This window comes from Genypterus blacodes, unplaced genomic scaffold (assembly GCF_046128005.1).
Source record: "Genypterus blacodes isolate CSIRO-AG114 ecotype Tasmania unplaced genomic scaffold, CSIRO-AGI_Gbla_v1 ptg000209l_1, whole genome shotgun sequence".
Classification (NCBI taxonomy): domain Eukaryota; kingdom Metazoa; phylum Chordata; class Actinopteri; order Ophidiiformes; family Ophidiidae; genus Genypterus; species Genypterus blacodes.
This window is the reverse complement of record NW_027467008.1, coordinates 630953-658908: the sequence shown is the minus strand read 5'-3', so window position 1 is coordinate 658908 and position 27956 is coordinate 630953. Positions and strand designations below refer to the sequence as shown.

Below are 27956 nucleotides of genomic sequence, written 5' to 3'. Positions count from 1 at the left end.
GATCGAATCATTGGGGAGGACTTAGACACGTGCTTATTGAGCCACAGTGTCGCCGGGCTGTGGTTGCTGGCCCTTTAAGCCGGTGCGGAAGTACAGCAGATTGATGCAACACTGAGTACAGTGAAAGGTCATGTTGAGTTTTTCCCTGTTGTACGCTCTATGCGATCACACCGGCTCGACTGGACCACCCGCTTGTCACCCGGAACCTCAAGTTAAGGGCTGAGAACTTAACTGGGAAGCTTGCTGGTCGTCTTCGCCGTTACCGGTCGCGACTTTGCCCGAAGAGCAGCGTGCAGCACGACCCGAGCCCGTTACCTCTAATCCGGACAATCTGTCCACAAAGCTCCGGCTAATTTGGACCATGTCTGGATCTAAATGTACACGGCTGAGCGGAGCCTTGGTCAAACAGCTGCTGGAGTCCGTGGACAGCGTCCTGTTTGACTGCGACGGAGTGATCTGGCGGGGGGACCAGGCCATCCCGGGTGCCTCTCAAGTCATAAACCTGCTCAAGGAAAGAGGGAAGAAGGTCTTTTTCGTCACCAATAACAGCAGCAAGACGAGGAAGATGTACGCAGATAAAATGGCCACGATGGGATTCATCGTGAGGGAGGAGGAGGTGTTCGGGACCGCGTACTGCTCCGCTATGTACCTGAAGACGATCTGCAAGCTGGAGGGCAAAGTTTATCTCATCGGGAGCAACGCAATGAAGCAGGAGCTGGAGGCGGTGGGGATCCAGCAGACCGGGGTGGGACCCGACATCATCTCGGGGAAGCAAGCCGACTGGGCCAACGTGCCGCTGGACCCCGAGGTGAAGGCGGTGGTGGTGGGTTTCGACGAACACTTCAGCTACATGAAGCTGAACAGAGCCTTCCAGTATCTGACCCAGCGGGGGTGTCTGTTTGTGGGGACCAACAGGGACACCAGGCTGCCTCTGGAGGAGGGCAAGGCCGTCCCAGGTACATGCACACACGCCAACTTATCAACTGATGTTTTGCTACCCTGCTGCCTCACACTAACAAAGTTATTCCATTGATATAGTTCAGTGGTTTCTCCCTGGTACTGGTTTTGTATATGCCACTTTAACAGTTCAAGTCAGGAGTAAAGCATTGTGATATAGCAGAGCAAAACCAAATCTAAATATTACCCAACATAAAATATAGCATTTGTTATCTTCCAGGAATGTAAGCATGTAAGAACTCAAATGTCTGATCTCTAGCAGTAAGCAGTAACCTTCCCTCACCTCGTCTCTCCAGGTACAGGCTGTCTCCTGCAGGCAGTGGAGACGGCAGCCCAACGGCAGGCACAGACGGTGGGCAAGCCCAGCACGTTCATGTTCGACTGCGTGGCTGCCCAGTTCGGCGTGGACCCCACACGCTGCTTGATGGTCGGGGACCGCCTGGACACAGACATCATGTTGGGGTCCAACTGCGGCCTGAAGACCCTCCTCACTCTTACAGGGGTCAGCACTGTGGAAGATGCGGAGGCCAATGAGAAGAGTGACAGCGTGGAGCGGCAGAAGATGGTGCCTGATTACTATGTGGAGAGCATCGCAGACCTGCTTCCAGCTCTACAGGGATGAAACAGAGAAAGACTTTAGTAGCAATGCGATGGAACAGCCTCACTCAAAGTGACTCTCTAGCATTTTACAGAATTTAATGGTTTTGGGGGGAAATAACATCCAAACGAGGTTGATGTTTTGCGTTTGTAAATTGGAACATTTGTGGCTGTATTTAGTATTCACTGATCAGGTTTGGAGTAGACCTGTTGTCTGTACAATGGACACACAGAATACGATACATTGAACAAGGAAAAAGCTCCTATGCTAGATTTTATTAGTTGTATATTAATGTTGCCTCAGAACACGTTTCCTATGACCTTTGACCTGAAAGATTGTATTATGGCGTCAGAGCAACTCAAGTCACACAAGATATGTTTAGCTTTTATCGTTGTGTGCATAACTTCTGTTATGGAACATTCTTCTGTTCGATTCCATTCAAAGGCCAAATATTGCCACAGTTTCTCCAACTTGCAACAAAGCAATGTCAGTGACCTAGTGTGGATGCTGTTACCCTGATAATCATCACATTGTGTTCCTTTCCTGGAGTTTCACTTGAAGCTGGGGAATATGGACTCAGAGCTTTAGAGATATTCTATATGTTTTAACTGTTACTGCTGAACTCATGCTGACAAAGAGAAGTACAAACTAAATGTTTAACCATAAACACCTTAATTTCAACATATGGATAATTTAATTAAGAACAATTTGCAGATTTGATTCATATGTAGATGTTGATTTTCTCATAAAGGAGAGATTTGTGTACTTTCAAGGGCTCTGTTCTGTCGGTGTTGCAACCTCTTCAAGTCAATCTTTGAGGAAGTGAGCACAAAGTGTCTGATTGGAACATATGTGTGCGTTCAGGTTTACTGTTCAGTGTAACAGGCAGGAATTTGAGCTATGATGCAATGAACTGTTCTGACTTTGTGTTCTGTTGTGTATTTAAAAGGCCTGAGCAACACTGCTGAGAGTTACAGTTGCACTTGCCCTGGTCCTAACCTGTTTTCAGGAAGAGTGTTGCACTTCACTCTGGATAATCACTGAAAACTCACTCACAAATATAATAAACCATAAGCAAGCATCACTAAACCAACTTCCTCTTTGTGGTATAAAGTTCAAAATGAATGCTTAAAGTCACCTTGGGCTGTCATCGGTTGGATGCAACACCAGTCAAAAGTGCTTATCGCCTCTTTCCTTGATGACAGGGCCTCTCCAACCTGTGCCTGCCTTACCCCTTTGTCCATTGTCTGAGACGGAGTAGGTGGCCATCCCTGCGGGGGAACAGTTGCAATGAAAACACGTAGATGCGCTTCAATATTAGGCAGGGGAGGGACAAAAAAGGAGGAAATTGCAGAGAGATAAAAAGCTTGCAAATTGAGTTTGGCACAAGTCGATGGGTTTTGTGTGAAGTGGGCGACTGTTTTGGAAGGGAGGCAGAGAGATCATTGGGAGAGGGGGAGGAGGGACGGATGGAGACAGCAGGAGGGGGAGGTCTGAGGTCTGCATGGACAAAGAGAAGCTGGCCAGGTGTACCGAGCCTCAGTTAGCACTGGTCATGACCACAGCTCCATGCCGATAGCCAAAAGAAGGGAGCAGACCGAGTGAGGAGCCGTCAAGGGTCACAGGATGGTGAGGAGCTGGAAACCTTCACAAAACCCACTGGAGGAAGCAAAATGCACGGTAAGGAAACAATGACTGTATAATGGGACAAGATGGCCATAGGTCGCCTTGGAGTTCTGCTCTCACAATCTAGGCAAAACAAGAACAAAAAGTTAATTTGTACTTGTTTCTCATCCTGAAAATGTATGGATGACAAATACACGTGGGCGGTCATTCAGAATTTTATGTTTGTCTCTGTTCTTCTCAGGATGGGGGCCCAGTTGCGTCTCCCCACCTCCGACACAAGGCATTCTGGGTCAGCCTCTCGGTCACTCTGCTCCTGGTCATCTTTGCTCTCAGTCTGACGGGGTACCTCGGGCTGCTGCAGCCCCGCTCTCAGGTAGGACACATGCCTCAGCCAATTTACCTCATCAAAGGCCTCTCCAAATATCTCTGTAAATAATATGTCATTAATCAGAGATGCACACTGTAGTCCTTGCAGATTGTCCGGATCACAGTCCCAGATCAGTCTGGGGCTCTGACCAACCAGTCAGCAGTTGTGGACCAACTCAATGACCTGGTGACTTTCTCAGTGACCTCGCCCTCAAATCAGACATCCACTGTGCTATTTGATATCAAGCATGTAAGTCCAGGTCATTGACATTTTTGTCATAAAGTGTTTCAACTTCCTTTGTTTTATTTGTAACAATGAAGGTGTGCTGTTATGTTGCACAGGGGTTGATATGCTACAAACCTGTTGATCAGGAGAGCTGCTTCCTGCGTAAGATGGAGAAATCTGACTATGAAAACGTGCACTCCCTTCTTCAAGAGTCAACACAGGTAATGATGCGTCCCTAAGAGGTGAGAGCAGAGTAGCATTGTTATATAACAGGATTTGCTTCACCTCATTCAGGTTACATGAGACTACATGACAAAATGCCGCAGGCCAGATTAAAAAGAAGAAAATTGGGGTTTGCCCTTTAAAGTTCTGCCAGACGTTTCTAAAGTCACAGGCTCACTAATGTGTGAATTGGCATTTCTGATGGCAACTTCTGGGGCGACTCTTAGCTTTATCCCCAAAGCACCACAGCAGTCAGCCAGAAGCTGTTGGGTTTCATAGGTTTTGCGTGACTTCCTCGTCACCATGCACAAAGAAAAGGGTAGTGGCAGCGAAGCAGGCAGGACCTTGCAGAGTCTCATAGTCGCTCTCTGTCTACTTCAGTCACCCACTCCCTCTCCTCCATGGCTGAATTCCTCAGTACAACTGATCCCTCCAGCCCCCTCTCTGAGCCCAGGATCTTCTTACAGGAGGCTCCAACTACAAGGCAGAGCCCTGAACTGGGCACAATGAGCACTCTGTCCCAGAGCTTTTTAGCTTTTAAGACTCTTCTGGATTAAAATACTGCCGGATCCACTGGTTGGTCAGTGGTTAGTAAGGGCCTGTGTGTATCTTCTGAACCACACACATCTCTAATGTCTGTGGTTTGATGACTGACATCCAAATCCTTTACACTTAAAACCAGAATTGACTACCAATACATTTGGGCAAGATTTGTATGAGACTATCTCAATCTTAATTGTGATTGACAATTCAACAAGGTGAATGATTAAATTCATGAATAAGTGGAGGGAAGAAATGTGATGTGGGACCACTCTCTACCTTATCACAAGGCTTCACAATACCCCATTGCCATACCACAAAAGCAGGTGTTGAGTCTCAGAGTGTTTTTGAGTCCCGTCTCATGGTGTCGCATATCTCATACAAGCCCCAAGTCTGCAAACGTAGCTGTTGATTGTTGTCATTTGGTCTTCGATAGGTGGGACAGGTCCATATGGAGATGTGCTATCCAGCACAATGGTCTTATAGAGCAGAGGAAAACTGACTACGTTACATGACCCACTCAAGCATAACAGTAGTTTAAGTGCTTCAGTATCAGAGCCCATCACAGGTGTAAGTGGTGCAATTACACAGGGCCTTTTTCATGAATAACAGCGCAAATGGGGAACTGTTGACCTTGTGAGCAAAGATATCAGCCTAATAGAAGCTTAAATTTCACCTTAATTGCAATCTTGGTTTCAGTTTAACTGCAGGCCCCAGTGGCTCCTCACGTCCATTGATTTCAATTTTTTCATATCATCATTGTGACTGAAACATGATTTCTCACACTTACCGAATGACACTGCAGCTCAAGAGGTTCCATTGTTTCCATCTTTGTGGGTTTTCTGTAAAGATGTTGTGTCCTTCTTTCTGTCCTCAGCAGGGCCAGTTCCAGCCGTCTGGTAATGAGACCCAGCGACAGACTGAGTTCCTGGGAGTGCTGGGAGACAGTCAGGTGGATGTGTCCACCCTGGAGGATCCTGTCCAGGCTCTGTGTCAGGACAGCTCCGTCCACTGGACCAGGCGGACCGAGGGTGAGAACTTCGACTTGTATATCATATGTGACAGGCCTTGGCCATAAATTAAACAATCAATGTTGAAAAGAAAGTGATTTCAGCTTGTGTGGCTTGGCATTTTACAGTGCAGATGTTTTGAAATCTAATTCAATGCAAAATTCAAACAGTAAAATCAAGTAGTCATGACTGACCCAAGGAGAAGGTTGACACTTTGAGGAGCGATTTTAAAATTAGTCGACTGGCAGCTCCATGAAGAAGCAACATGTCAGGCTGAAACCTTACCCCGACTGTGAAGTACAGTGACCTTTAGACTGATCCAGTGAGAAACTTACCTGCTTACTCAGATCAGTGTTCTCCGTGTTAGAGCTGGTGACAAACTTTCATCCAGCCGTCTGCATTAAAGACGACACATTCTACCCCTTCATCTGCCTGTCACAGTAAGCAGTGTTGAAACATACGTTATGTATCTATTATTTATCACTACAATATTCATAATGTATATGATAAAAGATTCAGAATTTAACAAGACAGGTTAATGTCTTCCCCTAATACCTCATGCAGTGAAGACGAGTGCCTGATCTACAGTATAAATCAGAATCCCAAAAAAATCCAGTACATGAACCACTCCAGTGTTCCCCACCTCTCATTGTAAGCAGAATACATGCATCCCGTGTTGAACCTTAGCTTCTGATCAGTGAGCTTGCATTATATATTTCGTTATGACATACGTTACCATGATCACTGCTGTCTGTCAGGCCCAGGAAAACAGAGGCTGGTCTACTTCTGCATCGACATCTGCTTCCCCAGCAACATCTGTGTGTCCGTGTGTTTCTACTACCTGCCAGAGTGAACCATTCCCTTCCTCCCAGCCAAGATCAGGGAGACAAAGTCGTCCTTCTCAGCCCACAAATACAAAAAGAACAGAAGCCAGCTTTGACCGTTTCCTTTGGGCCATTCACACACACACACACCAGTAAACCCTTTCAGTGCGTTTCCTTCATTAATCCTTCCGAGAGAAAACAGATGGAGACAGGCTGTCATGGTTGTCGCCAAAGCCTCATCGTCACTCTCTTCTTGTGTAATACTCTCTCTGATGGCACACATCACAGATTAGAACAGAAGGATCTCTTTACCTGCCTGTCATTGTATTTCCTGTAACCCTTGCTCAAATGTAATTATGTGTAATCATCCCTGGTGCAGTGTGGGTTTTTTTTGTATTTGTCCATTAAAAACACTTTGGAGTACTTTCTCTCCCATTTGTCTTTGTTAGACTGAAGGGGCACAGCACAGTTTGCACACAAGAAATATTTACTTGATATTCATGTTCTGTACATCATTTTCTATTAACATTTCCAAATACATAACGTGACCATTGAGAAAAGCACATCTTAACACATAACTCTGATTGGAGATCAACTATCAAATTAATTATACGAGTCACATATAAAATAATAATTTCCGTGGCACATACAGGCTTCATATCAAGACTTGTGTAAATAATGTGACTGCATAAATCAATGCAAAACAAAATGTGATTATCCATGGTATTGACACTACCTGTTACTTGGTGTGAATGTTTGCCTCATGGCCTTGCTGGATACTTACAGACAGGGAGCAGCCCTTTTGACATCCTGGGACACACGCACTCGTGACTCACTGTATTGATCCCATAAAAGCCTCAGCTTTCTGGGAATTCAGTTTCTTTCACCTAAACCAGCCTGCCATCTTCACAAAGTCTGTAGGGGTTTCTTCCATTTTAATTTCACCGGTAATCCAGTGTCTTCCTCATCCCAGCACACTGTCATTGAAGGCCAAACACACCACAGCCTTCTGGTGGCCGCTGTATTCCCTCTTTATCTCCCCGGTCTCCACACACCACAGACGAGCCAGGTTATCTGAGGAGGCTGTGCACAGAAGTGAACAAGGCAACAACAGTTGAAGTAGATGTACTTACAATTGCCACAATAGTCTAATGATGTGGGCACACCTCACCTGTGACGATGTACTGGGAGTCACCAGAGAAGGCGCAGTCCCACATCCAGCCTCTAGAGGTCTCCCCAGGATTATTGCTCTTGATGCTCAGCTCTGTCATTAGTGAGAAGTTGGAAGTTCTCCAGATCTTACAAGTTTGGTCTGCTGAGCAAGTGGCCAACAAACTAGAGACAGTGACAAATACACATGTGCAGTATAAGTATCATCATCATCATCTTCACCGGCTAGTCAAAATGTACCAACATTTATCAGACAAGTGTTGATGTTTAACTGACCAGTAATTTTGTTATTTTCACCAGATAGTTCTAGATAATGACCTGGTAACTGGTGGGCAAGTACAAAATTGCTGAAATAAATGAGTACGCGAAATTGATTGAACAATTTTATCAGATGTTATTCAGAAAACTCTTCTTTATTTATCTCTGCACTCTTGGCCTTCCCCAGTGATTTGAGACACCTTAGTAGATACTCACGTGGAATCAGGGCTGAACTTGCAGCGCAGCGAGTATCGTTTGTGTGCAGGAATTTTGGTCTTGGGGATGAGCTGGGTCACTTCATCTCCCATTCCACCAGCTAGATTCCACACATAACAATTTCCCTGAGAAAAGAAACAAAACCGATTTAATCAAATTATGATTGCAACAACTAATCTGAATAAATACTACATTCTGTGAATGCACACAATTATCCTTTCACACACACACATCATGAATATCATTGGATCGCTGCCGTTCTCATAAGGCCACACAAACTAAGCTTACAGAGCTAATAATCCATAACTAAACACCAGCAAACACGTTCTTTGACCCAGCACTCGCCAGGTCCTGATACTGACCGAGCTGTTGACCGCTGCCATGTAACTGGCATCTGGATCAATGTGAACTGCGTTGACGGAGACGTCCGGCTCAGGGATCAGCTGTTCATTGTGGTCAGTTTTCAGATCCCAAATGTGAATGACTCCACTCTGGTCTCCTACAATCAGCTCAGCCTGAAAATAATGCAATATTGGAAATTTACAGACATTTCAGGCACAAAGACAGCACTTTAACTGATTTACAACTACACTGGAGTGAGACAATGGCATAGATCAGGCCTCACCTGGTTGGGATGCAGGCACACACAGTTGATTGGGGCATTGACCTGGAAGATCCTCTGACATTGTAGGTTTCTTGACCTAAAAGGAGCAATACAGAGTTCAAAATGTTGAGGATTTCCCACCGAAATCAAGAATGGCTATAATGGAAACACAAGTAGAGCTTGTTTCTATTCTGTACCTGAGGTCCCAGATGCGAGCCATGCAGTCTTCTCCCCCTGTGTACATCCAGCGACCATCTTCATGGAAGCCTACAGATGTGATGTTCTTGCTGACTCCATCATAGTTGATGACTGGATTGGGGTTGTTGGAGTTCAGGTCGTACATTCGGATGTGTTGATAACCTGAAAAACACAATGTATCATCATTGAATGTAGTGGCACAATCCTTGCTGTATAGATTGTATAATAATGAAGTTACAAATGAAGAAAAGGATGTTACTCAACCAACCTGCAGCTGCAATCATACTCCTGTCGGGTGTGACCTCAAGTGAATTTACTTGCTGGAAGCAAATGTTAAGAATATTACCACACATTAACACCTGTTAGCTTCACAACTGAAGGATTGATTACAATCATGTAATATTTGGATGTGTTGAATGTTACAGGTGTCTAATAGTGACAGCAATCTGAATAAAAGTGGCAAATGTACGGGGTACCCAATTCTACGATCCAAACCTACGTTCTGTTCAAATCAGATTTAGTTTCATGAAGTTTCTTCACCATCTACGTTACGTGCAGTGTGTAAGCTGGAGTAGGGTTAAGGATACAGAGTCCTGGTGTTGGACGGTCCTGGTGCAGATCCCGCTGTGAGCCTGCCAGAAGCGGACCGTGTGGTCGTATCCGGCCGTGGCCAGAATGACCGGGTCGCTGCCCACCGTCCCCTGGTTCACGTTCATGGTGGGCTGCTGGGTGTCAGTGGTCAGGGTAACGTGTGGCGTCGGCACTGCATTCAAATATGAGTTAGCAGATAAGGACTTCCGACTGCTGTCTTCAAACAGGAACGTAGGTGGCCTCGTTATTGTACTGGTCGGCTAATGTTAGCAGGACAGGCTAATGAGTAGGGCAGAGCCGTCTATAAAATCAAGGTTTATACTTTTCCACCGTGTGCAACAACAAAATATTTCTTATTGGTGTGATACAACGTTCAACACATTTGCAACTGACAGAAGAAATGACACAAATGAACTTTCGTTACCTTGGATGTTGTCGATGAACCAGATGCGTGCGTTCCTGTTTTGTGCACCGTTGCAACAAAATGTTTTTTAAACGTTCCGGTGTGATCATTGGTGCAATGTCGCCACCTACTGGCTAAGAACGTTTACTGTTCAGTAAACTCCACATTAATTAGTTGGTGTTTATCTTCAGTTTGTTGGAAAGTTGATATCCAGTACAAGAAAAGCGACACTTGCTTTGCTACAGTTTGTCGGCGAATTACTGAAATAATGTATAGTTCAACGAATATATGTATATTTGATTTGTACTGATAAAAGGAAGCCAACAAGATTTGCCTTATAATGTGGGAAAGATTTGAAAAGACCTCTTCGACTGTTGTGATATGTCAAGAAAAAACAGCTGAGATAAATAAGTGTAATTTGGAAAAGAAAGATATATTGATTATGATGAGGTACACATTACTATATATTTTTATTCAACTGTTGAAATGGAATTCAAACTAACAGTCCATTAAATTAAATAAGTTAAGTAAATAAATATGATTTGAGCTCACATAAGAAAATCTATAAGGCCAACAGCAAATATTTGAATAGATTAAATAAGTAATAAATACATACTTAATGTAGAGAACATAGTAACATCTACCAAACATTACTCTCCTGCTCCACCTCAGTGTGTCACAGCAGAGCAGACATGTGTTGCTTCACCTCCCCAGGGTCTGCCAGTGAGCAGGCAAGGATCGGCCCCCTGACCCCAGCCTTCTTCTTGGTGGAAGGGAGGATCTAGAACACAACAGAATCACTTTGTTAAACATGTAAAAGTTTGTCTTCTATGGTATCTACACTACAGGGAGAAGAAATACACCTTGACGTGTATTTTGCATCTCTCCAAAAGAAATTTCCACTTCATCGCAGTCCGCTCATCATCAGTCAGACTAGTAAACTCCTCTGTCTGCAACAGAAGAAATTGTAATGCTGCTTATCTCAGCATTTATCACAGAAGTGTATCTCTACTACATAAAATACAACAGCTAGAATCATCAGTTAGTACGCACAGTGCAGCCAAGTGTCATCTCAGCCACTGGGCTTCTGAGGGAGCAGGCGTGGAGGGTGCCAGTGTGGTCTGTGAAGTCCACCAGCAGGTCAAAACCTGTGGTGGCTGCAAACACTTGACCCCTCCCTGGACATAAAGTGTTGGTGCAGGACTGCAGGCCCTCAGGTACCTGGAACTTACATCTGGAGCTGACATAGAGAACAAACCAGGGTGAGGAGGTTTATTTACGAGTCCCAACTGTTGCACATTACAGTCATTTCATCAAATTCAATCATTTGATGGCTTAGCAGTAGCACAAACCGTGAGCCGATTCAAAAGCTTACAGTAGAACAGCAGATACTGTAAATGGGACATGAATTATTTTGTAATAAGGGATTATTCAATGCCACTAGCGTAAACTCACCATCGTGTCCTGATGACTTTTGAAACGGAGGAGTCGAGGTCGAGCTTGGTGATGAAGCTGTATGTCACGCCGAAGAAAGCCTCTGTATTGTCCTGAGCCTTCTGCTTCAACTGACTCACCGTGTACACGTCAGTGATGGAGTCCACTGCAGAGACAAAAGGAAAAAGTGTTCAGAAGAGACGCAATGGGAAATGTGTGTAACATATATTCGTACTTCATTGATATTTGATGAACAATAAACCTTCAAGGGGGGAAATATAAGGGTTTTAACACGCAGCACTTTCACCCAAACTTCAAACTTGGGGTTTCAGCCTCGATAACAGCAGTGACACAAATATGACAGTGTTTACAGAAACTTACCAGGCACATCCTCTGGCTTCCCGTCCTGATCCAGAATTCCAGACTCAGCCACTTCTTTAGCAAAGCTATACAACTGGCTGGCTTCTCTGGTGTCTGAATTTATCAAATATCATTGAATTTGAGTTATAAGAAGTCAGGCCTACTGAATACATCTTACTTCCACAAGGGGAAGCTGATATTTGTACTCTTCTGTACACTGTGGCTTATGCTGGTGGGTTGATTTTCCAAAACAGACCAGACATACAAAAATAAATAAAATAGAAATCACTGTAAAACTGGTAATTTAACAGTCAAAGTAACAGGAGAAGTAAACTTACAGCACAAAGAATGTTCCTATCAGATCTGGTGGGTAGGTATAGGTTGATACTGTATATCCTTACCAGGGTTGACTGTGATGATTGTTTTGGAGTTCACTGCTGCTGCCATGCAGTTGCGAAAGTTGTCAAAGCTAATCTTTACATCAGCTAGAAAAAGCACTTTAAATGAGAAAGAAAAAGAAAAACAACTGCAAGTTATCTTAAACACAAACACCAAGTTACAGCTCATATATCCACTTCTGCCTTACTCATGGAAAGGGGTTAAGCATCTTAATAGGCTATGACAGGCGGGAACAACGGTAATATAAAGATTCATATTGTGGCTGAGAATGAGGAGCAGCTGTTAACCTACCTGTCTCCTTTGGTATCAGAGTTAGTGCGAGCTGAATGGCTTCTCTGTCCCAGCTGTGTGCGATACAGAGGTCAGAGAGTTACTCAGGGAGAATGCAGGGAAAATCAAACACACATGGAGTTCAGCAGGTCAATGTAAAGCTTGATGTCACCAAACTAAATTTGTGGTTACCTAAAGATATGAGGCGGTGATCCAAGGGGCAGCAAGATGGAGTATGACAGAAAAGCAACAAACGGCAATAATTCTTTATTCATTTTCCACATTAATGAGCGGCCATGACGCACCAGACAAGGGCGAAGGAGGAGACCGAGTCATCAAAGAGTTTCACTTCCAGCCTCTGCCCTCTGCGTCCGTCTGAAGTGGTGAATTGCTTCGGCTCTGAGATCTGAAAAACGTAAACAGACTCATCTGACGTTCCTATCACGATATCTTTCCTTCCTATAAGAATTGCAGTGACATGACGTGCAGCAGTCCGACCTCTTTGTGAACCCCCGGGCCATACATGAACAAAGAGCATCAACCATATAACCACACAAACAAAATAAACAGGCAACTCTATTGGGAAATTTATAAGCTATGCATTAAGTAAATTAAGTCAACTTTATCTTTGACATGTTTATTTTCTGCCAAAGAAAGGTTTGCTTAGCATCTATTCTCATTGTCAAAAAAAATCCCACTTCCTGCTTATCAGGCTTCCCACCGTGACCTTCATAAATGGTTCCATGACTTTTCCACGACTGACTTTCATAACATTACATCGGACAACTTTTCCTGACCCTAAATTCTATTCTTTCCAGGTCTGTAAATGTTGATTTCCAGCCCAGGGAAATTTACAGTCTATTTCTGACATCAGTTAGATTTGCTGCGGAGGAGTGACAGAAGAAAACCACCATCTAATGCAATCAGTGTGTGAGAAAAACATGGAAAAAACTTTCTGGTACATTCCTGTACAGCAAAGCGTTTACACATTTCATGATATCGCTTGACATTCTCAGTGAATTTGACTAATTTACTTATGCTCCCTGTCGGGAAAACATCACTGATATTCCAGAATTCACATGATCACTGTGACTGATTCAGCTACAGTGATGGACACGAGACCAATGGCCTCAAAGACAGGCTTTTAAAAGAGAAGTTCACACTCAGCTCTCTGACAATGGGAAAATTAACTATTTGAAACGTCTTGTGTACATACAGGGTGAAATGTGCCTTGACTCCTGCCTATAAGACAAAATACAACAACACAGAGTCCTTACAAAATGACACTATTGTCACAACCTTTATCGCTTTGCAGCCTCCACAAAGATGTCCATTGATGGGCATTAAGAAAAGCAAATCACTAACAAAAGTAGGAGCTGAGGTAGGTGGGAACACCACAGAGGTCAATTTCAACACTAGAAAGTACAAATAATCGATTGTTTAATACTGGGGGTAAAAAAATAGCCTTACCGCTCTCACTGCAGCCAGTATATTCAACAGTAGGCCGTCCAGGCTCCGCCCATTGGCCACTATGTCTCCCAGAGAGTAGAAATCTCTGGAGTCCTTTGCGGGCAGGTGGATCAGAGGCAGCATCTTGTCGACAGTGTCCATGTCAGTGCACAGTAACACCTGGGAATGAGCCTCGGTCACCAGCAGCCTGTACAAGCTAAGACAGCAGAGGATACAGGCCTTTGAACCAGGTAGTCTGAGGGGACACCTTGATCTCTGACCTTACACAGTGTTACGTCACATATCACACAGGATTACAGCACATTCACCTGAGTCTGCTCCAGCTGTCCTAAATCACCACAGGGCGAACATGATTCTGATTGTTGAAAACTACAACAGCTGTGACGGTTACCTTGGTGTTGCAGGGCAGAATTTGTCCTTCTCTGGATCTTTGCAAGTAACTAAAGGATTTTCAACTGTAACTGGAAGAGAAAATAAGAATTGTTTGAGTCAAAGTTTTCATTGTAGCATGTTAATATCCCTTGCTTTCATTGTTGCTGCATTGCTATGATTGATCATTGCATTCTACAGATTTATAAATAATTTTTTCTTAAAATTCAACATTTTGCTTACTCCCTCACCACATTCTCCAATGATGAAGCTGTTGGAGAGCCCGTTGACGTATCCATCATTTCCCCAAGCAGACACATTGATGAAGAAGTCAGGTGAATCCTTGATGGTGAAGCCAAAGGTGAATCTGTCACAGCCAATATCTGAAATGCACACATAGGAGTTCAATTATTGTATTATTTTTCTTTTGTTGGTGTATTTGTGGAATAAAGAAAAAGAGAAACAGCAAACGGAGGAAAGATGTTTCAGTTATTCTATATGCCAGCAGAGGGCGGTGGCGTAAAGGCTCAATGTGTCAACAACGGTAGTGGAACATCAGTGTAGTTTAGGTGGAATAATATAGAAGATTTCATGAATTAAAACTAACTTTTTCTATCTGGGAAGCTTCTAACATCACTTTTCCCGATTACGATGCCAACAACCTTCTGGAAAACACAAGGACAATAAGCATTCATGGCAGACAGTTAGCGGACAATGCAACATTGACACAAACAACAGTGAAGAAGGCCTGAAATGCAACCAGGAGCTAAATACGAAGACGGCAATGTTTTAGCTCTATCGTGAGAAGACAAAGAGCTTAAAGAAGTTGGAAACAATTTTACTCACTGGATGAGAGAAGTTTGGATGCAGCTCTGAAATGGCAAAACAGTTCTGAGCAGCCATTTTGTTTCGTCACAATCCAGTCCGGTTTTTTAATTTAATTTATTGGCTCAAAACTGTGGCGAAATTGATAAAACGCACAGTTAACATCGAGGGACTCGATTAAACCCAAACATAAGCAATTAATGTTTTATAATGTTTGCTAGAAAACTATCAAACTAAAGACGTTGTAAGGTAAATGGTGACCGACATTAGCTAGCTAACTAACTACTAACTAGCTAACTTTACCAGGTTAATTTGACGGTTTTAACTGACTACTCACACTTAATTGTACACATTTTATTACATAAGTCAATAAAGTACATATTAATTCTTTGTTTTATCGCGTTTTTGTCGTCACCTGGACCTTCTCTCCTTACTCAAGTTTTCGCGCCTCTACCGCTGTACGGGAGTGACGCTACAGCTCACGTGATGCCTTCAGGTGCTGTAGGAAAACGCGGTTATGGTCGAACCCGATGCATTGAATGTGTTCACATTTTATTCTGTTGGTTTAGAAAATGGTTTCTGCTGCTTGATTCATTGGAAAAATACAGATCAATTATATGTGCTCTATAAATTAGTTTTCAAACTTAGAGATGATCATTTACAAGGAGCACATGAAAACAAGAAACATAGAGAAGTGTATGCAAAATATCGAATATAGACCCATCTATCTATCTATCTCTCTATCTCTCTATCTCTCTATCTATCTATCTATCTATCTATCTATCTATCTATCTATCTTAGATCAGGTAAAATCCTTTATTGCGTGACAATACTGGCCTGTTTCCCAACGGGCTATAAGTAAAAAAGAACCATATTTACTTGACGTGGTTCTTAGACTTTACGTGATGTAGTCTGTGGAAGCTGCTATTTCGACACAATCAGTACAGTAAACTGATACAGCTGAGCAAACAGAAAGTAAAATGAAGGACCTTAGACTGGAAGTGATCAACTTCACACACAGGCACACACACACAAACAGAATTTGATATTAACTTGTAAATTCACCTACTCATCATACACAGCATAGGATTGACTGCTACACTGAGAGGAATTTGACAGCTTCCTGCTTTGTTTGAACAGACAAAGCTGCGGCTGAAACGTGATACTGTCTGATACACCTGGGTAGGAATCAAAAGGTGTTACTGTAAGCCTTCATTCAGTGTCACACAGCCTTGTTCCTGTTAGACAGTGACTAATGCTGATTTTCATGCAGTAATATTTCTGTGGATCCAATTTCATGTAGTAAACACCTTGAATACATAACATTAAGTCAACAAGGTGAGATTATTCATTGGTTGACTGACTGATGTGCAATGTTTCATCAATAAATCCAATGGAATTTGTATAATGTTGTATAATGTAAAGCAAGAGATTACATAGATTGTGCATTTAGCGCTACATAAGAATCGATTTGCTGTTTACACCCGTGGCTTTATTCAAATGAAACAAAATTTCAAATTCTAATTTCATTAGGTTTTTCCGACTACAGTTTGTGGGTCCATTAATCACAGCACAGTAAACCATCATCGGACAAATCAAGTGCAACTTACTGTTGGTTCAATGATTTATTCATAATGATTATCCTCCTCTCTCAATCTGCCATCAATCATACTTTCATTTGGGATCTACACAGTGAGACTTTAGTGACTGTACAGGTCATTTCTTTATCCTAATTTGTCACATAATGTCTGTGTTGTTTGTTGTTGAGTTCTGAGGAGACTTTTTGCAGACTGCAGGGTTTCATAGTCACTGCAGGAATGTGCTGGGATTGGTTGGCCTTTCTCCTGCAGGTCGGCTCCCTGGAGGGCCTGCATGCGCCTGAGTACTCCTCTACTCTGCATCAATCATCTCAGTGTGTGCGTATGTGCATGTGTGCGTGTGTTGTTTGTGTGACATGTGCTAGTGCATACAGTAGGCCAATATGTTGCATGTATCATATTTTACACAGCAGTAATGTACATCATGTTCTCTAATAGTACAGGACTAATCTGATCGATCACGTCATCATTGATTTTTGATGGCAGTTTGGAGGACAGCATCAGAATGTCAAGGCAGTCTCTGGAGAATCTGTGTCTTCTCTAGGATGGAAGCTGGGCCCATTTAGTTTAATCTAAATATTTCTAGATGACAAATTACAACCAGGAACTCTATAAATTGATGTTTACACTCCATCCATATGTGATGAATCTACAGTCTTATAATTTGCTGCTCAGGAAATGGGAGACAAGTTTCAGTATTTGGGTTATGGGTGAACCAAAGGGTTTTACTCCACACGGAATTGTGCACGTGTGTATATATACACACACACACATACACAATGGGCCTTTTGTTAACAATGAAATCAGCGGCTGAGTGCAGCAGCTCCTAAAAGTGATATTCTGCAAGGATCTAATGGAACCAATCAAGATCACTTGTATTAAATCCGATCATTAAATCATATTGTTCTGTATGAGTGGTGCGTGCATGGTGAGCTATTATCTTGGCACCAGCCGAGCTTCAACATCCAAGTATAGCTTTTGCAGCAGTTGGCAGCAGCCTGTAGAGTCTTTATTGGCTTCCAGAAGTGGACGGCATCCAAACGAGAAGTATGTGAATGCTGTAATTTCCCTGCCACCTGTGTGACTGAGCGTGTAGCTGCGGTGCTGCTGCTCTCTGCCACTGGACCCAGCTGGGCCCCGCTAGAACAATGCTCCTTGTCTCTGCGTCCCCATGTCGGCCGAGACAGGGCTACGGCTGCAGAGGAAACCTTAAATGATGTTAATACGTGCTGTTGAAAAGCAACACGGATAAAGAAGTCAGTGACATGATGTGAGCCACTCCTCCCATCAATTATGCCATAATTTGTTGATGCAATAGGAAGCAAACTGAAGGCAGTTTGGATTCTATAAGTTATGGTACAAAAGTCATGGGCCAAAATGTAAAGATAAAAATGAGAAAAGTAATTACAGCAACACCATTAAGGTAGCAAAACAGGAAATATGACATTCCTGTGCCGGTCGTGAATATACAATAACACACTGTTGTGATGGAGAGATCACAAAGCTTTTATGTAACATTCCATCACAAACTCAGTACGACCTACACACCCAGCACAGGCATGTTTTCTGTCTTCCTGCCGTCTGGTTTGCTCACTTATGGCTTTTGTCCAAACGTGTGGTGCACAAGTTAGATTAAGTGGTGGATGGGCGGAAAAATTCAAGCTGTGCCACTGCATCGCAAATCATCACAAATCTCCCAGCAGCCACGGCCAGATCATCATCGCCATCATGGAAATGCTAAGAAGAAATGGTACAGATAATGCATAATATATAAAACAGGTAAAACAACTGATGGCATGAATCTGAAACCATAAAAGTTGAAGTCTGGATTTATCGCTGTGTTACATCTCCATAAAGCCTGCGTGGAACTCTGAACCCTGCTGGCAAGAAAGAGGGACAGCGGTGAACAAGGAACTCAAAATCCTTTCTTAAGTAGAAGCAGCAGCAATACTGCACGGGTAAAATGTTCCATTACAAGCAAAGGCCATTTATTTAGCTGAAAGTAAACAGCTATTAGCAGTCAAATGTACTTACATGTAAAAAGTAAAATTGTAGAGTTTAGTTTTACTAACTGGTAAATCCCTGAATCTCCTGTTTTTGGAGGAGGATAGAAGGTAATAAAGAAGGAAGGGAAATGGAAAGTGGGAAGAAAAAGGAATGAAAGAGGGTAAGCAATAAAGAAATATATTAATAACAGTTTGCAACTATTTTCTTTTAAGTACATAAAAAGTACATAAAAGTAGTGGATTGAAAATAAAAAGCATTTTGCTCTAAATTTTAATGCATTAAAAGTCAAAGGTTTCACAAAGTGCCAACACCTCAAATTGGTACTTGCCACCTTAAATGAGTGGATATAAAATATGGATTGAACATAACAGAACTAATATAAGTCTCTCTCTCTGACACACACACACACACACACACACACACACACACACACACACACACACACACACAAACAAACAAACACTTAATATCAGTGTATGAGGTATTCTAATTATGGGATGGACACCATTTCCTAACTCATACAGAGCCCCAGCCTGATGTACAGCCACTGTCGGCATAACGTTGCCCAGAGAATCTTGCCTCCATTCATCATCCTCAGCTTGGAGAGACCCTGAGCTGTATTTCAGCGACATCAAAGCCCTGTCGTGCCGTCCCAGTCCATCACAGACTTCTCCCCAGCACTCAGAGTTTAGCTTGTTCCCCTCTGACGAGCCCTGACAGAAATATCTCGCTCTGGATTTGACCTCAAGTGAAATCCAGATTTAAAAAAAAAAATTTGAGGCCCCCCAACCCCCCCAAAATAAGTGGAGAAACACATTTGTCCAATTATAGCTGAGTGATGTTCGTATATGAAACAGAAGCTTTCCTTTCTCTGCCACATACGTTCCACTAAACAATGATTTCATTATAGCTTGGAGAATCGCACCGGAAAAAACAAGAAGGGAACCCAGCAGGACACAGATTGGTGATACGTGACAATAATGACATTTACGAGCTGATAGCAGATTTCAGTGCCGCTTTGTTTGGATCATTTGACACAGTGTAGTATGAATATGTATGACTCTAACACCAGTGTTCCCTCAAAGCATACAGATAACCGGGGCTTTCTGTTTAGAAATCTCAAAATGTCATTCTGAGAAGAGTTTTATTGAACAGTTTTTATATTTCTGTTGTTTTTCCCTTGACAACAACAAACAGAGAACTCAAATATCTCATATTGTATGTTCAGGAATGTGCAGTTTCCCTATCAGAGCAAAATCAGTTTGCAAAATAATTTAATATGCAGACCAACTGAGGCAGCTAAACCCACTGATAAACTGGTTCCTGAAGGCGTCTCAAACACAAGCAGTTGTTGCTGCCCGTAGAGTGTGTGTGTGTGTGTGTGTGTTGAGTGTGTGCTGCACCTCAGAGGATGTGCAGGACAGTCACTCGGCCTCTTCTTAGCACCAGTCGCAAAGCCCATTAATCTACGCTGAACATCACAGCCGGTAACATATCGGATCTGTATTTTCTGAAGTTATCCCCTCTGAGCTGCAGTGACCCATCTAAAGGTTGCCATGCACCAGGGGTTTGCGTGCTGAAACAGGATGAAATATGAATACCTTTTCAAAATAGAACAAGAGAGGCAGAACAAGGTGCACAGATGTCATTGTCTTTATTTTATTGGGAGTTTGATGAAGTGCTGCTGTATTTGTGCTCCAGTCCCCAGAGTGACAGGAACACAAGGCTTTCTAACATGTATTTACAATAGTATTTTGATAATAGTGCATAATCTGAAAGTACAATTTGTATCCTTTGGGGTTGTAGGAGGAGAAATGAATGTCTTCCACAAAGCCACTGCAGATACGGCATAATAAGAATGAGCAATGTTTTCTTCTGACACGGAGGTCCTTCCATTGAAGTGCTGCATTGATGCATTAGACTCTTCCAAGAGCTTAGCCATACGGCTCAGAACCCATATCCTCTTCGACGTCACTTAGGCCGCCTTCAAACCAAAGTCTGCCATTAGAGGGAAAAGGCTCCGTCTCATCTGACTCTCCCACTTTGCTCTCTCTTTAGGATGGTAGTAACATCACATATGGAAGACATCACGCTGTAACAGAGCAGCTCTACTCACCAAGCGCTAATAACAGTGTGGCTATGGCTTTAATAAAAAGGAATGGAACGAATTATAGCCCCATCCCAGTCAGGGCCATCGTGTACTGCAGCACATTAGTGTGGCCTCGGCAGCCATTCCAGAGCGGCAGAGAATGGGAGGGATGACAGAGAGCGGGAATGCAACTGGGAAGATCCAGGCTTCCCAGTAATAACCAGTCAGGAACCAGGGGTTGGATGCTGTGGTGGAGAGAGGAACACAGAGAGAGAGAGAGAGAGAGAATCTGCACCCTGCCAAACCCTGACAGAGGGAATGGGATGTCAACAGCACTTTGACAAAAGATGTATGAAGAAAGACGAATGCTGATTAAAATTGAAGCAGAGCATTTCCTGCTCAGCTAAATGAGCGAATGAATTGGAGTGCAGGGAGTCCATGGAGAAGCAGAAGACAGAGAGATACTCGGCTGTGTGGCTCAGATCTGGGGACCATGGGATTGATCCAATTCTAACCAAAAGCAATCATCAGAAAAATGGCTTCTCACTTGTGATTCAACTTATAGGGCAGCAAATAACGGACGTGCATTCAATAAGAGTCAACTACGTCACATAAAATAATATTTCATAATTCCAACATTGCAATTACAATTACAATCATCAGAAATGTTCATTGAACTTGATGCTAATGTCTGAGGTTGTGATTTGTGGTAGAATCAACCAAAAATCCTGTTTAGTGAGTTGTAGTCAGACTTGGTGAGGATCTATTCTCTGACCACTGACCAACTCCTTCCTGCCAGTGTGTTTCCCTATTATATTAGATTTAAAATCATATAGAGAATTCCAAAATAAATGATTCAACGTAGAAAGTTCTTCATCCTACATTACAAACTACAATTCCTTGTTTTCTGCAGAACACATCTTTTTAAAACTCAACTCAGCTTGATTAAGAGAACGACGGAGCGGACGAGGAAAGGAGCGCAGCAGATGGCGATGAAAGTGAAAGTGTGTGCCGGTGCTTCCTGGGTGGGCAGAACAGGTCGTAAGCATGTGCTCTGTATGCAGTGACATGTCTGCGTGTAGATCAGCTGCCGTGCAGGAGCTGACAGGTTAGTTCAGACCTACAGCACGGGGGGAATCCTAATGGCTCCATCAGGACGAGTGCACTGTCTGTGTTGTATCTCCTCGGCCTGTTTCAGCCTTTACCCACCATCACGTCTGTGAAGGCAGCAGCATTATATTTACCCAGAGACGGTTTGGGTGTCATCTGATCCTGAACCCCTGTGCCAGCTCGCCATCCCTGTCCAACTTTAAAACAGATCTGTTATATTTGGACTATAAGACAGTGTCTAGCCTGAGTTTCTCTCCTGCTCTATTTGAGACTTTTATTTTGCCCTTTTTAAGGCCGGTTCACCCTGGCTGTCAGAGATGCTTCACTCTGGACCACCAGAGTGGGACTTCTGCTGTTTCACTCTGGTTTATGTGCCTAGAATCATTAAGCTGTGGAGGATTTTCACTGGTGGATGCTGCCATGATACAGATAATTTACAGTGAAAGACACAGACGGCGGAGTTGCTTGACTTGGAAGCTAATTCGCCTTTGAAAGATCATTTGGGAAATTTCTCTGCTGTTTTATCTTTCAATAGGAAATCAATATCATATTCATATCCTGATAGATCTGTGAACTGGGACTCCTTTGTGAATAATTGCCAATGCAGTCTCGGTATTAACAACATAGTCATAGTGAAATTGATTTCCTTTAAGGCCACATGACTGCACTAGTGTGTCGGGCTGATCAGTGCAGGACAGCCTGGCCTTTTGCCAAGTGACCGTTATAGATGCACTGACGTGTCATTTTGGGTAAAGACACATTTGCGTTGTAAAAAGATATATTAACACACACATGCATGCATGGCCAGTTGCAGATGACCCCCTCCACACACACACACACACACGGGCCTTCACATTCATACATCTGCTCACCATCCTTGTAATTGAGGGTCCATCAATATCATATTACCTGTTCCTTTAGCTGCCTATTGATCACGCCTGCTCTGGCTGTTCATGTGCTGGTTACGATGTGTTCTATTACCTGTGTCTAAAGGAAGGGGGGATTAGTGTGTGTGTGTGTGTGTGTTGGGAGAGTGAGGAGGATTACGGTTGCCCTGGCTGCTCATTGATCTCCGGGAGTGTGAAGTGTCTCTGGTGCAGATGGACGCCTACTTACAGCATATGGATTGTGTTACGGTGGCCTGCACAGACTTGTGTTATGGATTACGCTTGGACTAGTACAGATCTTTAGAAGCTGATTTTAAGAGTGATCATTTTGGATTTGATACTCTGATATTCAGAGCATCAGGATCTCACCGCTCCAATGCCAAAAACATCCCAAAACTACCGTGAACACCATTTTATGGATTCATGTCAGGATTTAAAAAACGGCTCTCAGGAAATGCTGCAGCTACACAATGACTGGTTTAAAAAAAAGTGACAAATTGTAGCTTTAAATCTAAAAACGCATGTGTGAGTGCTACTTAAAGTGACTTGGATTAAAGGCAAAGCTAATCGGCCTATATATGTCATTTGACTGTCTTTGTTAATTTCTGGTTTGTCTCATCCCTGAAACCATAGGATGTCATTTTGATGTTTGTGAATCTGCCTCAGCGTGATATAAATAGGCAAACTGCAGCGTGTGGCAAAGTATACAGACGGCGACCTGTGATAGTTTAGAGCAGATGAAGAATCGTTACGACTTTAAAGTGCTTTAAGATCATATAGTTTAACATTTTTGATTGAAATTGTCAACGATAAGCACATGTGTTCATGGTTACAGGACGATCTTCTACCTCAGCCTGAGTGCGTCTCCTATCATAAAGGGAAAAGAGGAGAAAGACGGAAAATGCGTGCGGCCAAACGTTTCTATTTTTCTTGGGACCTCTGCTTCCATTTCTTCGCCCGGTGCTGAAGGCCTGACCTGGACTCTGGACTCCTTCCCTCTCCATCTCTGTCATCGTTCGCTCGCTCGCTCATTCCTCTCTCTCCCCGTCCATTTGTCCTCTCCGAATCTGTGTCTTCCCTTTTACTTCTTCACTGCAGCAAAACTACTGCCTGTGTTTGTCCACCTTCCAGTTTTTTTTATCCGTGTTCTTTTTGAACACTGACAATAAATCTCTGACCTCCTCGTGGCCTCTCGGGGAAAGCGCTCTGATATTAAATAATGAGACTCAGCGAGGCGATCCGGTCCTCTGTCAGGCCCCCCCTGAGGGAGGAGATGTGATATTGTTGCCATCTCTGACTCCAAAGAGGGAATTAAGCGTAGCTTGGCTCACAGCAGCACACAGAAAGGGGACGATGTCTTCAATCTGCTGGGGTAATCACTGGAGATAACACAGAGTGATGATCTTCTCTCTCACCTACAGACAGTCAACATTTGCTAAGACTAAGCAGTGAGTCAGCACAAGTTAGTTGGTCTGACTTATGAGAGATGGAAGCTGTATGTGGATTGAGTGAGTGAAGGAATGAAGGATTTGTAATTGATTTAACACCTGGATCATTATTTTGTGGGTTTTATATTTCATCTGCTTGCTCTTTTATGTTTATACTGAATATTTGTATGTGATCAGGAAGGATTAGCTACATTTAGATGAAGACCTAATAAGATAAAGAAACAAATAATGTCATCAAAAGTGAGATAGAATGATCCTTAATTTAATTATTATTGGTCTAACCTTTGTTGTACCCATTGTGCATGTTTGCTACAGCATGAATGAACTCTTACAAATACAGTAAACTGATCAATAATATTGATGAGCAGGCTACATAAAAACTTATCTGTGTCTGAATTTCTGCCTTTTTTGTTTTGCCTCTTTGCATTCTCACAGTAAAACGAACCTGAGCAGCTGAAAGACGATCGCGTCCCTCAAGACACCACTTCACCTCCTCCTCCTCCTCCTCCTCAGCGGGAGCGAGAGGAAACTCCATCTGACCGAGCCCTAAGTGAGCCTTTAGAGACAGAGAGAGAGAGGGAGAGAGAGAGACTCTGATACACAGGGGGAGATCTGACTCCCCAGACATCTGTTATGTGGAATGGCATCTAATTTACCCTTTGGAGCAGAGAGGAAAAGGAGGACTCAAGGGAGAGAGATGGGGAGGGGAGGTGTAGAGTTAGAGTTGTGAATGGGGAATAGAGGTCTGGTTGGGACCACATATATATTCAAGGTTTGTTTTGTTAGCCTTGAGTAGAATAAGTGTGTAAGTATCAGTTACCTTATCAGTAGCAGCATCACAAGCTTGATTTAATCCAATTATGTCAAACGGTTTCATTTGAAGCTGATTTCTGGGAAGTAAAGACAAAAAATGCAAAGTTGTCACTAAAGGCTCTGCAACGATCCAGACATGAGGGATAAACACTTCCCACTGTAAAGCACAAAGTGTGTGTGATGTGTGTGTTCTTAGGGATTTTCAGGCTCCAGTCTACAAAGAACAGGATCCAGAAACAGCTGTGCAATGGCAGGTCCCTCACCCACACACACACCCACCCACCCATACACACACACACACACACACACACACACAGCAGGCTAAAGAACTCGAGAAGAAAGTGTAGGAAGGGGAAATTAGTGGGAGAAGTGGGGGGTCGTCCAGGATCGTTAGCTGCACAAGGCTCAAAGTGATTCCAAAAATAAAATAAAATAAAATAAAATAAAATAACACAACATACTACATTTTAAATTGGAATTCCTGTAAAGCCCTTTGAGAATTTTTATGAAATGGACTACACATAAACTTGACTTGATGAAAATAAGAAATTCAACCTAACAGTCCGGCTTTTGGTCATGGTTCATTCTCAAAAATAACTGCATATCCCCAGTACGACAACCTGGCTGTCTGTAAGCGTCAGGGGTTTGACATGCACTTTCAGGGTCAAAGGTCATCCATAGATATCCACTGTGGGGTCAGCTTCATTAAGTGTTAATGACTCTCCCTGAGGGCAAGGTCGCCTGCTGTGCTGTGTCCACTCTTTTCTTTAGTCAGCCTGTTTTTCCAGCATGGCAAATACAACATCTTCCTCCCAGATAGCCATAATAAAGCAAACCCAGCTCTTTTAATCTGCTCATGTGGCCCTTTCTTCTGTCTCTCTTTCTTTAATGCTTCCTTCTTCTTGAAATCTTGAAAGACTCAACCACCAAACATCTTGGAACCGGGACAACATTAAACCTCATTGAGCTGGCTGATGGTGGTGGAACATATGGTGGAATCAATGAGAGGGCCCATTCATTAAGCAAACTGTCATCAGGAGGCCGTTCAAATGGAAAATAGCAAAATACCAGCATGTAACACAGGATTTTGGATTTATTCCCAGTGATTTGTAATTAATGCGTGGCAAATGTCTTTGTACCTCCCTTGATCTGCTAATTAGAGAGGAAACACGGGTGCAAATCTTCTCTGCTTGGCTGGAGGAATGCAGCTGTTGCAGCCAAAGAGTGTTTTCTGCTAATTTGAGACCTGCTTGTCAGTGTAAAGAAAGGCCTCACATTAACCCAATGTATGATTTGGCTCCCATTCAGGCAAAACCCTTGTTATGATGAAGAGACAGCGGCAGCATCAGGAGGCTGAAGGACGTTCTTTGGTTGTTCAGGTCTTTGATTCCAGTTCCCCTTTGGAGCCGACCAACTTCCTGTAGCAGTGAGCTTCTCTCACACTGACAGGCTGTGCCGTGCCGTGCCGTGATCCTGACACTGCAGCCTCCAAATGGCCCACATTGTGTGTTACACATGATTAGAAGCAACTGATGCTTGTCGTGGTTTCTGCAGCAGTCATTTTCATTTTTGTAACACTAAATTAGTCAAAGCATAATTCATTTCTTTACAACTTGGTCAGTCTTCCATACTTTGGTCCTGAAGGTTCTCAAACTGTGGCACCGTTGTACAGATTACATTACAGTTTACTTATTTGTAAGAAAACCTTTACCCAAAGTGATTCTTATTTCATCCACTACACCTGCTAACTGCATTTCTTCACAAGCAGCAGTAACAAAGTGTTTTTGTTAGCATTAGCATTGTGTGTGTGTTTTGACTGTTTGATAGATGTAGAAAAATGAGTCTATACGAACCAAAGACGTTGCCAAAATCCAATCGGTGTGAGACAAAATGCCCTGCACATGTTAATGAAGGCTGTTGAGAGCCAGTAAGAGTAATAAAGTTAAAGCAGCAGACGCAGGTATGTCTGGCTGACAGCAGACTCTCCCTGTTCCTCACACTTTGGGGTCAAAGGGCAACAGATGACTCCTGGATCACATGACCACCAGGGCCGACCCCACCCACAAGGAGAGAATGAATGAGTTAATGTACAGATTATTTATTCCAGGCTGTTACTTCTTCAAATCAGCCTCTCATTGTGGAGTGTTATGTGATAGAGATCTTCATCACAGGTTGGATCATACATAATAATGTCACATGATGAGTCTTCACCCCAAACTGTTTTCTCAATAATGAGCAATTCAGCTCTATCATTCACAGCAAATGAGTCCATTACAGGACGGCAGTAACGGATTAATCACTCTCCCCTCATCAATCTGAGAATAAGCCTGTGTGTGTGTGTAAGGGTCAAATGACCATAGGTGCCCCTGGTGGTGGAATGCACTTTGAACTTTGACCTCAGGGCTGCCCTCAGTGCCGATCCTGACCTCCACACGGAAGAGGCGGCGGTGGAGCAGAGCAGGCACAGTTGGTTCAGTCATTACAGGAGCGAGGGGAGGGGATGTGAAAACAAAACTTTGATGTAATGTAGTTTATTGATGGTACTGAAAAATGAGGCAACTGGCTTCATTCTTGCTTTACAAACAGGAGCAAAGCAGGAGGCTAACATATATTAGTATAAGTGTGTTTGAAAGGTGCAGAGCATAGATGAGCTGGCTGACGGTGGCCTCCACATCCACCAGTATGAAAGATAGAGAGATTTAATTGTTTTTGGCACCTGGAAGAGCCAAACTTCTAGGAAATGAATAGTGTGGACGGAAAACTTGTGCTATATAAACAGCCTTTTCAAACTTACTCACATCAGCGGGGATACGCTCCCGCTAGACGCTGCTGTCAAATACGTTCTGCCTGGACACTTTTGTGGTTTCCGATAGTAAACTTTCCCTCTCCGGCTGCTTTTTTCCACGCTCAGCTGAGTCCAGGCTGTGCCCGTGCAACCAAGCTGGCAGACTGGCAGCCGCTCCCAAGCAGCCTGAGTGAGGACACTTGACCTCCTCAGCAAGGGTCACCAGTCACGTTCGCTTTGGGTGTGAGGATCTGAAGGGCTGACATTCCCCCCTTCACCCTGA

General features: G+C 43.3%; 4 protein-coding genes across 4 annotated transcripts; 2 read left to right on the top strand and 2 right to left on the bottom strand.

The window, feature by feature from the left end:
* Positions 1-78: 78 nt before the first annotated feature.
* On the top strand, positions 79-2644 carry pgp (phosphoglycolate phosphatase). The gene is made up of 2 exons (XM_076169707.1): positions 79-956; positions 1254-2644. The coding sequence occupies exons 1-2, from the start codon at positions 362-364 to the stop codon at positions 1577-1579; spliced, it is 921 nt and encodes a 306-aa protein (XP_076025822.1). The 5' UTR covers positions 79-361; the 3' UTR covers positions 1580-2644.
* A 428-nt stretch (positions 2645-3072) lies between these two features.
* bricd5 (BRICHOS domain containing 5) lies at positions 3073-6692 on the top strand. The gene is made up of 6 exons (XM_076169715.1): positions 3073-3235; positions 3423-3554; positions 3648-3797; positions 3890-3993; positions 5409-5566; positions 6304-6692. The coding sequence occupies exons 1-6, from the start codon at positions 3182-3184 to the stop codon at positions 6396-6398; spliced, it is 693 nt and encodes a 230-aa protein (XP_076025830.1). The 5' UTR covers positions 3073-3181; the 3' UTR covers positions 6399-6692.
* Positions 6693-6887: 195 nt separating this feature from the next.
* mlst8 (MTOR associated protein, LST8 homolog (S. cerevisiae)) lies at positions 6888-9896 on the bottom strand. Its single transcript, XM_076169714.1, has 9 exons — positions 9831-9896; positions 9403-9578; positions 9084-9135; positions 8815-8977; positions 8639-8714; positions 8376-8528; positions 8014-8138; positions 7541-7704; positions 6888-7452 (listed from the first exon to the last, which is right to left on the bottom strand). Exons 2-9 carry the CDS (start codon positions 9529-9531, stop codon positions 7334-7336), a joined length of 981 nt encoding a protein of 326 aa, XP_076025829.1. The 5' UTR covers positions 9532-9578; positions 9831-9896; the 3' UTR covers positions 6888-7333.
* Positions 9897-10485: 589 nt separating this feature from the next.
* Positions 10486-15014, bottom strand: meiob (meiosis specific with OB-fold). The gene is made up of 13 exons (XM_076169704.1): positions 14958-15014; positions 14719-14776; positions 14363-14494; positions 14134-14203; positions 13743-13938; positions 12578-12678; positions 12294-12346; positions 12005-12100; positions 11625-11717; positions 11265-11409; positions 10863-11049; positions 10673-10759; positions 10486-10590 (listed from the first exon to the last, which is right to left on the bottom strand). The coding sequence occupies exons 1-13, from the start codon at positions 15012-15014 to the stop codon at positions 10486-10488; spliced, it is 1380 nt and encodes a 459-aa protein (XP_076025819.1).
* Between the last annotated feature and the right edge of the window lie 12942 nt (positions 15015-27956).